The sequence below is a fragment of the Xenia sp. Carnegie-2017 genome, unplaced genomic scaffold (genome assembly GCF_021976095.1).
Source record: "Xenia sp. Carnegie-2017 unplaced genomic scaffold, XeniaSp_v1 HiC_scaffold_20, whole genome shotgun sequence".
Classification (NCBI taxonomy): domain Eukaryota; kingdom Metazoa; phylum Cnidaria; class Anthozoa; order Malacalcyonacea; family Xeniidae; genus Xenia; species Xenia sp. Carnegie-2017.
The window spans coordinates 4,794,841-4,804,322 of NW_025813483.1; the positions used below are offsets into that span (position 1 = coordinate 4,794,841).

The window sequence follows — 9,482 nt, forward strand, 5'->3', positions numbered from 1 at the left end:
TTTATATTTAATTAGTATTTGTTAACAGCTTTGTTTACTCACTCCTGTAGTCATGTTATGGGAGTATATTTTTACGCAGTCCTTGTGAAAATAAATTGATTTTTAAGAAAATGAACAATATTTACATAGCTGGCTTAGATAAATTAATTTACGAACTGGCACTCAGGAAGCAGGATTATAATTTGCGGTTTGACTCGTCACTGACAGGTAATTTTAAAACAGCAACAGGGTTGTGTGGGGAGGTGAAGAAAACAACGAAATCTTTTCAATTTAATCACAAGTTCCTTATAAAAATCTTGTAAAATCAATGTTTTCAAACAAGTGTTTTTTTAAAATATTCAGTGACAAAGGTCTATCAACCGGACAGGAGTATAAACTGATGTTCATAAAAAAAACACGAAGGGAACAAGTACCTCAATTCAGCACGCTTTTAAAGCTTTATCCATAATAGCTTTTTCGTTATAAGTTTATGGATCTACTAGAGCGGCATGTTCGATAATCTAAAGTAGTTAATTCATTGATAAAAACATTGGTGTCTACTCAATAGAACCAACGGTAAATCTGGCCTGGTTACGCTGGTGGACTCTATCAATGTGAAATCTACCGTCAGACTTTTGTGTTTATGTTTTTAAATTTGATTATCGTTGACTTCAGACTTAATTTTTAACTGAGTAAATATTTTGTAATACTTTGAGAAGCTCCTTCAATTTTGAAATTGTTCATTCTAAAGGTCAATCGGGGTCAACCTTAGTGACTCAAGACAATTTGCCTCAACAAACGTTTTCATTTTCCTGCCACCCAAGCAGAAATGAAGGAGAATTCGACGAATTCTCCTCTTAGCGCAAAAGTATCTGTTTTGACACATTGCTCGTAAAGGTCTGATATATAGAACATTTTTTGTGAGAAGATAAGGTACTACATAATTAGTCTTCAAAGCAAAAGTTGAATGAGATGAAAAAAGAGCTGTTGATAGAAGTGATGACACAATCGCAGCAAAGTAACAAGCTATCAAGCTGTTAAAACTTCACTCAATTGTTAAACAATAGTAGAAGTTAATTAATAAATGATAGAGAAGATTATAACACTTGCACAGCTTCCCTCTTTAATAATGATCAGCACTTGGCAGAGAAAGTTGACCTTGGATAAACACAAAGTGTAGAATCTAAAAAGAAAATGACCAGAATGATTAAAATTACGTAAAAGACTTGATAAAAAGAAATGGAAGATAGCGACAATTGGCTGTTGAAGATAAGCTTGTTTCTTGACGACAGAGTAAGATTACTAATAGCACTATTTGATGTTGTATATGTTGAGGAGGAATTGGCAGTTTTATTTTAAAAATAATTGCTTCCCCACAGAAGTTTATAGACGTTCCCATGGGGCTGTTAGAATCTCGATGGTTTTGTATAACGTGTTAGATTCAATCGTTAGTATTTGAATGTAGTATAAAGATTAATGATCAAAACACGCAATGACGTTTGTAAGGATCAATGAAAAACAGAGACAAAAGTCCTTATACACCACATCAACTTCTATTTTTTGTATATTTACATTCAAATATACGTTAGCCCATCTCACGAATTCATATGTTGCGTCTTTCAAGAGTAATTCGTACAAATATTTTTTGAAGTAAACTATGAGAATCAGTCTCGTAAAATATGACTGGAATTCGTTTGATGGTCGGTCGGTTTGTTCAATGCGGAAAGGAGAATGGTAATTAAAATCAAAACCTTATGTGTAAAAAATCAAAATGACCGAGAAGATTGAATCCTATAAATAATGTATGATTCAGGGCTCGCTTAAACAGATCCAGTTTTCCTATTGAGATCTGTATAATTGTATTTCCCAGGATCATTAGATCTCCAGCTGATTGAAGGTCGCCCGTTTCTTTGTTATTTTCACGCTCTCGCCAGATTTATTAAACAGCTTCCGGATATCAAAAGACAGATGAACACCTTTAATCTTATTTATATCCCATTTAATACCTTGTCATCAACATAAGGACTGTTACTAAGACATATATGCAAAAAAACAATAAATATATGTGCTGTATAAACCATGTGTCCTCCCGGTTATCTCCAAAGTAAATTTGTGACTCCTGTACTTGGAAAAAGGACGTAAGATTAGAGCTTTTGGCCAATGTATCAAACCATAGTTGCTGGTGGAGTCACCATTCACAAGATTGTTCAAACTTATTCAATTGAGCTTTACACTACGTTAGCGATGTATGAATGTCATTTATGGAAGAAGTACAAAAGTATGATTGTTTATATAACAAATTTTCGAAATATTAAAACCCAAAACGATGTTTTCTTTTTTTCTTTCGCTCTCTCCTTCTTCTCAGCACACGCAAAAGAAAATAACACGCTGCAAGTCTTCCTCTTCGATTGACTGCCGTCATTTTGAATATATCATACAGTAAGTGTATGGTGACTAGTTCAAATTAGATACGATGCATACGATTAATGGAAACCAGTTCATCGCAATAATCGCTTCTGTCGTTTGATCACCGCAGGGGACTTTTTTCAACAGACAGAAACGACTCTAGCGACAGAAACGATCATATGGAAACCAGGCATTATGAAGCGATTAAAATGTCAGTGACAGGTGTAAAGTTTAAAACAGGTTTTGTTTTGTAAGTTTAAAATTCGTTTAAACGCGTTAAGCCGTGAATGGACAAATACATTGAGTAAAACTCGAGAAGGAGGGGGAGAAAAAGAATAGAAAAAATATCCTCTTCCCTACCTCCCCTGCTTTGCCACCAAGAATAAGCAACAGTTAAAGCAAGTACTTCGTTTTCTTCCGAAAGAAACTGATCAAATACTTTTAAATAAGGATGATAAGATTAATAACCGGATGACCAAATATCTAGGATAACTAATGATGATAGTTTTCTTTCCAAATCTTCTAGGAGCTGGACGATGAACAGGAAATGAGACAAAAACGGAAAAAGAAATTGAATTATCACATCGCAATGTTGCGGACAATTGTGAAAGATCAAGAGACGAGGATAAAGGAACTAAATGAGAAGATTGCAGAACAAAAGCAATACATTATTCGAGTAGAGGAACGTCTTCAAAAATACAAGGAAGAATTAGACGAGAAAAAAAAGCATGTAGACCTTGAAATAGCAACTTTGAAAGATGTACAACAGGATGTCTCCAAACTACGTGTGACTACACAAAACAGAACAAAAATCTCTCGGAGACGCTTGAAGATTTGAGCGATAAATTTGATCAGTTTTTAATTGAATATGCCACTTTCAAGAGTACGGTTGATCTCAGGGATAGCCCGTGGTATGGAGAACATCTTTGGATAATTAGAAACTACACGAGACGTTTAAGGCGCATCCGCTCCGGCAAACTTGATGATCCAATTAGAAGTGAGCCTTTTTACACGGGACTGCCTGGTTACAGGCTATGCGTATGGGTGTATTTGAACGGTCGGGGACACTATCTAGGGATTCAATATCTGTCTACGGGAAAGTGATGGCCGGAGATTATGACCCCATCATGCAATGGCCCATACGGCCTCAGTTCACGTTCATACTCTACGAACAGAATCGAGGCGACATGCATCGTAGTGACATCGTGAGACGCCGTAAGGTTCACGAGATCAAACGAGATAACAACGAGAAGGATAAAACAGGCAACGGTATCCCCCGTCCTCTAGGCGATGATAGATCGATAATTGTAGGATTTGACAATTTTGTCAGTCATGAAGAATTACATACACGCGGTTTTTTGAAAAATGATAACATTTTCCTCAAGGTTGAAGTGGAAATAAAAGTTTAGAGATAATTTTGTGGTGACGAATCTTGTCAAAGTGTTGTAATGTCACTTTCTCCATCGTCAGGGATTAGAAAGAGAAAAATATCTGATTACTCGAAAGCATCAGACTAAACGTCATAAGTATAATCTCCAGTTATCATTCTCAAAATAAAAATTTCAGAAGAGTTTGTTGTTTATCACCTGTGAAGAAATTGAGTTCACTTGCAAGTTTTGGGACCATCATAAAATTCACATCGTACTATTAAACATTTAGCGTTAAATAAATCATTAACCAGATATGAATTATATTAAACAAAACATTTGTTTGAAATTCAAGGTCTACAACTTTGCTACGTACATAAAATTAAACATTTCTTTCATCAGGTCTTTGGGTATTACACAAAGTATCTGTAAGATTTGAAGAGTAGAATATATTGACGTACATTAATAAGAGTAATTGCATATTGAGGATAAGATATCTATACACTTTACAAAATGTACAATTTTGTAGTTGGTCTTGCACATAAGTTATTAGAACCGTAAAACTTAGAACATAGGAGACGATGATTATCCTCATGCATCAAAACAACGTGATGTTATTATCAATGATATTATAATCTGAAAGAAACTAGAACTTTTTTTTGAAATATCTTCATAGTCCACAATTGGTCTTGTATAAATTGATGGGACATTGAATGAAGGAAATCCTTGAACTTGCTACCAACCAAAGTTCACAGAAGCTGACCTTATGTTCACGGCATTTGCAAAAATTTTCCGTAAAATATTAATGTGTCAGTGTGGCCAGGACAAAACCACATCTTTATTTAATTTATTTCCCTTCTTCTATGTGAACAAAGAACTACAGCTGTCTGCAAACGCTTGAGTAGGAACAAATGACGTATGAATAATGTCGGTCATTATGAGTTAGAAATCGACAATGTGTTTATCTATGCCACCTGTAAGGTAATATACAGATTAAAAAACAAATAGCAAAAGAAAGAATTTAACAGTTACCGCACAAGCTGGTGTCATTACGACATTACAACACAAACAAGCACACGGTTTGAGCGAAGGAAATGCAAACTGGCGACATAATATCACGGAAGTTGAGAATGTAAAACAGTGTGCCTTTAAACGAAAATTGATACACAACGCCAAGAAATGGAAACAACGAAGGCAGCAAAACAATTCACTGTCATTTGAAGCAAGATTTCGAATCATACAGAAGAAAGTTTAAACTTTAAATGAAAATGGTTGACGTTTCAAACACTGAAAGCGGATCACCCAAGGTAATTGTTTGCAATATACGCATGAACACAGTATTCACTTTGAGTTACACATTGCAATTGCTATGAAATGGATCTGTTGATTGTATATGTAGTACAAAACAGCAGGCTACTGGGAAAGAACTTCAAAACTTCAAATATCAGCGAGAGATTACGTTGTCTGCGACGCAACCGTGTGGATTTATATTTGTATCTGTTGTTCGTTTCTTGTGCGCCATATGTTTTTAATTTCCTAGTCATTGTTTCAGATAATTTTCATTTTATATTAATGTTTATTTTGACGGCAATTTATTACATTCGACATGACATATTGATGTTAATAATGCTGTATACACAGAAGAATAATAGAACAGCTAGAAATTGTAATGCACAAATCTCGCGGTTGACGTCTGTTATTGGAGAACGTTTAGATTAATAATCTATGACAGTTATAAGTCAGCTGATTATCGACGCAACCTTTTCATTTATTTATTCACAAATCTGCTCTTGTATGTAGAAGCGATAATGTTGCTAAGCGGTCTGATCTGAGCTTGGCAAGGCAAGACCTAGGCAAGACGGACGAAGTGTTTTATTATATTTTGTGAAACTGCCATTGTGAAACTTGCAAATGTAGTTTATACGTCGAGATTTGTGTTTAGCCGTAACCTCAAGCACCTGCGACTTTTCACGACATCGAATCTTACAGTTAAATAGCCATTGTAAATACAAAGTTAACATAATATTGCGAAAATATTTAACAATTACGTGTCTGAGACTCTGTGTGTGACAATAATTGCGATAGAAATGTCTTTTTTTTTCCTAGGAAAACTGCCGTTCTACATAACACGTTGTAAAAGTATCGTATTGAGTAAACACTGTCAGATTTTGGCAAGAATGCCATAATCCCCCGCATGTAAATTACAGGAGAGAGTTTGTATGTAGTTGTACACTTGCTAGAACAATGTGGCATTCAAATGATAGGCTTTAACTGAAAACTGTTGGCGAGGACGAACTGTAGTAACTAAAGCATTTGTTTTAGATTAATTCTAAGGTCTACACAATATTATGTTTGTTGACTTAATGTATCAAATTAACTTTTAAATTTCTCTTATAAGGATTAAGCTATCACATAAATTAAAATATTGTAATACTCGAACTAATTGTCATTGATATGTTCAACAACTAAGTTTTGTACACATTGTAATCCACAATTTGACATGATCCATGTGTATATATGGTGGATAGCAATCTGCCTAACGCTGCGGTAGAGCGAACAAAGCAATATTTACAAAACAATACGCTGCATATGGCAAACGAAACATGCAGCGATGGTGAAATACCTGACATTCATGTTCGACTTCAGCGAACACTAATGTCTTGTGTAGTGATCTAAACAATACTAGTCATTCATATTTCATATAGTTATAATTATAAAGAAGCTTTCCCTTCGTATAGAAACAAGCTCAATCTAATTTGACAAGAAAATGGATGTCTGAACCAAATCTGCTTGAGTAAGTTTCGCATGCTATATATATATGTATAAATGTGTATTTATTTGATGATTCCTGTACTTATGGCGTCGGGCATCAGTGTGTAGTGGGTGAATTTAGGTATGCTTTTATCCACTACGGTACGACGGAAATTCTCTGATTTTTAACACGGCCTGTTGCATAGTTCAAAAACACTTATCGAAAATTGACAACTACGTCTTTCTCGTGCGCACAGGAATCTTTATTTGAGGCTTAGGAAGATTTTTTTAAGAGGGAAAGGGCGGTCAGGAAAGACGTTGCTTGAACAAGGCAAGCACTCATCTTGCTTTCATTCATGTTTGTCAATTTAAACTTCACCAAGGCAAGCCTAAGCAATCAAACAAAATATCGATAAATATATAATCTGGTAATCGAGCCGGTAAATTGGACTTATCATAATAATAATTTATGCACAAATTTGTTGTGTGATAAAGGGCCGGGGGTGTATATACTATTGAAATATTTGTTGCATCGTGTGTGATAAAAAAAAATTCCTTAGACAAGGGACAAAGAGAAAATGATTGTTTCAAGTTAAGTTTTTGTGTGTGTGAATTTCATTATTGTAGTCACAGTCCGTTTTGGTATACTTAAATTTTCCGATTTTTGGCAAAAAAAATTTCAAACACTTTACGATAAATGCCGTCCAAAGTAATTTCACACGTGGCATTATGTCATGTCGATCATGTTCATTATGCGTGTAATTAGTGACAAATCACGTGTGAAAGGATCCAAGAAAGATTTCGATTGGTTTACGTACTTCGTGTCAGTCACGCGTGATTTTTGTCATCTCCCGACACGATAGGAAAAAACGTATTTGAGATTACCTTTGGTAGCCCTAAGTAAGCATTTCCCGAGATTCTAGTTCACATGTTCATTGATTCCTTTAGAAGGAGTATGGAGGATGGCACGTGGGTAAGACGAACAGAAAACATGGATGAAGAGGGGATCTCGTTCATGGAGGAAGGTATGAAGATATAAAATAGCCTCTATGGTTCATTGTAAGGGGAATAATATGTGGTGGCAAAATTGCGAAATGTTTTTCTTAACAGTTTCAACCAATCTCCCCCCCGAATCAAAATGTACAGTAAGATGAAATAAAAAAGTAGGGGAGATGAGTATCCTACTCAATCACACATTACTTAGAAGTTATCAGGAAGAAAATTTAGCAGCACAACAAGTTCTGTTGTGGGTAATTGAACTTAGATTCAACAGTTTGATATTGAAAAACGTGAAAATTTAATTAACCCAACAAACGTCATATAGTCTAGAATATCTTTCTTTACAGTACCAAAACTTCAACTGGAGCATATCAACAAAGACAGGGTGAAAATGAGACCAAAGCGACGACCTCCATCAAGAGCCTTCGTGAAGTCTCAAGCTAGCCTGGACTTTGACTTTGTCATATCTGAAGATATTAAGGAGGATGACGAAGAAGAAAGCACGAAGGTGGAACATACGGATTTGCACACAGAGGAAGCCAATGAAAATCTTTCTGATGATTCAGAAACACCTAAGACCTCGCTAGTAAAGCCAACACCTCCCCCAAAGCCCTTGAGCAAGTTGAACAAGAAAATACCAGGCCCTAAAGAGGTGAACACAGAAATAGCCAATGAAAACCATTCTGATGACGCAGAAACACCTCAGACCTCGCCAATAAAGCCGACACCTCCCCCAAAGCCCTTCAGCAAGTTGAACAAGAAAATACCAGGCCCTATAGAAGTGAACACAGAGATAACCAATGAAAACCTTTCCGATGACGGAGAAACACCTCAGACTTCGCCAGTCAAGCCCGCACGTCCACCAAAGCCCTCTGGCGGATGGAAACTACCCAGTCCTACGACAGGGTTTAAATTGCGGAAAACTTCCGAGGGTGAAGAAACAAAGGACGACAACGAGGCCTCAGATCGGATAACCAACGCAAAAGAACGCACATCATCAAGTTCGTCACCAGAAAAAAACATCGAGATTTCAAATTACCGTTTAAATCACCGTTCAAGAAATTTCGTCGAAGTCGTAGGGGTAAACACGAAAACAACGTTGAAAGTGATTCTCACAACAAAACAAACTTGACTAAAGTAAACGCGAAGTCGATGGATTCCGGTCTCGAGTCACGACGCCGTTGGCCAAACGGACTTCATATATCGGAACGCCTGCAAAAGTTCTCTGATTATCTTCACAAAAAATTAGCTCACCATCCTAAAAAACATAATGGATACGATATAGATTTGAGTGATTGCGAAGATGAGACGGACGCCCACGAAAGAAATTCCAGTCCACCGAAAAGAAATCCAAAGTTAAAAGACGACGATAAAACACCTACTGAAGACATGGCGAACGTTTCCGATGAAGCAACGAGCAATTCCGATAGTGACATACAATTGAATGGGAAAACGGGACTCGAACGTAACATGCCTGATGACGTAACAAGAAAAGAACAAACGTCCAATGAAAACGAGGCAAAAAATGAAAGCGTGCCGAATTTAAAGAAGTCTGCGTTTTAACAGACTAATGTTTCTTGGAAATATAATGAATTGAGCGCATTTGAACTGAGTTAGTGTGATGCGAATATCACACATTGCATGTGGTTATAATATATCGTGGGTAATTATTTTGTATAACTAAATATTTAACATTAATTATTTCTATTTTGTGTAATAATAAATTTTTGAGCGATGTAGGAGCCTGCCTGCTTAACTTACAGGATAAATATCAACTTTTGTTCATATCAGGTTTAGAAGTGAATTTTGAAAGCATAAACAGTTCATTTTGATCACCTTTCAATTTTTAGATTTTCCGATTTTGTTTGTAACCTATTTTAATTTCTGTAATTTCAAATTTCCAGGTTTGATTACTATGATTAATGATAATTATTTAGAGATGATTTAAATATGCCAAGTTCTAAACAAAACTTGAGTACA

General features: G+C 35.8%; 2 protein-coding genes across 2 annotated transcripts; both read left to right on the plus strand.

Moving 5' to 3' along the window:
• The first annotated feature begins 1,128 nt into the window (after positions 1-1,128).
• LOC124441390 (TNF receptor-associated factor 3-like) lies at positions 1,129-4,101 on the plus strand. The gene is given in 4 exon segments (XM_046991852.1): positions 1,129-1,272; positions 2,912-3,129; positions 3,132-3,460; positions 3,463-4,101. Coding segments are annotated over 4 exon segments (933 nt in total). The 5' UTR covers positions 1,129-1,218; the 3' UTR covers positions 3,795-4,101.
• A 612-nt stretch (positions 4,102-4,713) lies between these two features.
• LOC124441388 (pleckstrin homology domain-containing family O member 2-like) lies at positions 4,714-9,472 on the plus strand. The gene is made up of 4 exons (XM_046991849.1): positions 4,714-5,059; positions 6,491-6,546; positions 7,452-7,528; positions 7,850-9,472. The coding sequence occupies exons 1-4, from the start codon at positions 5,015-5,017 to the stop codon at positions 8,632-8,634; spliced, it is 963 nt and encodes a 320-aa protein (XP_046847805.1). The 5' UTR covers positions 4,714-5,014; the 3' UTR covers positions 8,635-9,472.
• The last annotated feature ends 10 nt before the right edge of the window (positions 9,473-9,482 follow it).

Bases quoted from the DNA above. Each gene is read 5' to 3' on its own strand.
- LOC124441388 (XM_046991849.1), top strand. From the start codon at position 5,015: ATGAAAATGGTTGACGTTTCAAACACTGAAAGCGGATCACCCAAG. The intron at 5,060-6,490 runs GTAATTGTTTGC...CCCTTCGTATAG, and splicing joins CTGAAAGCGGATCACCCAAG to AAACAAGCTCAATCTAATTT. The intron at 6,547-7,451 runs GTAAGTTTCGCA...TGATTCCTTTAG, and splicing joins TCTGAACCAAATCTGCTTGA to AAGGAGTATGGAGGATGGCA.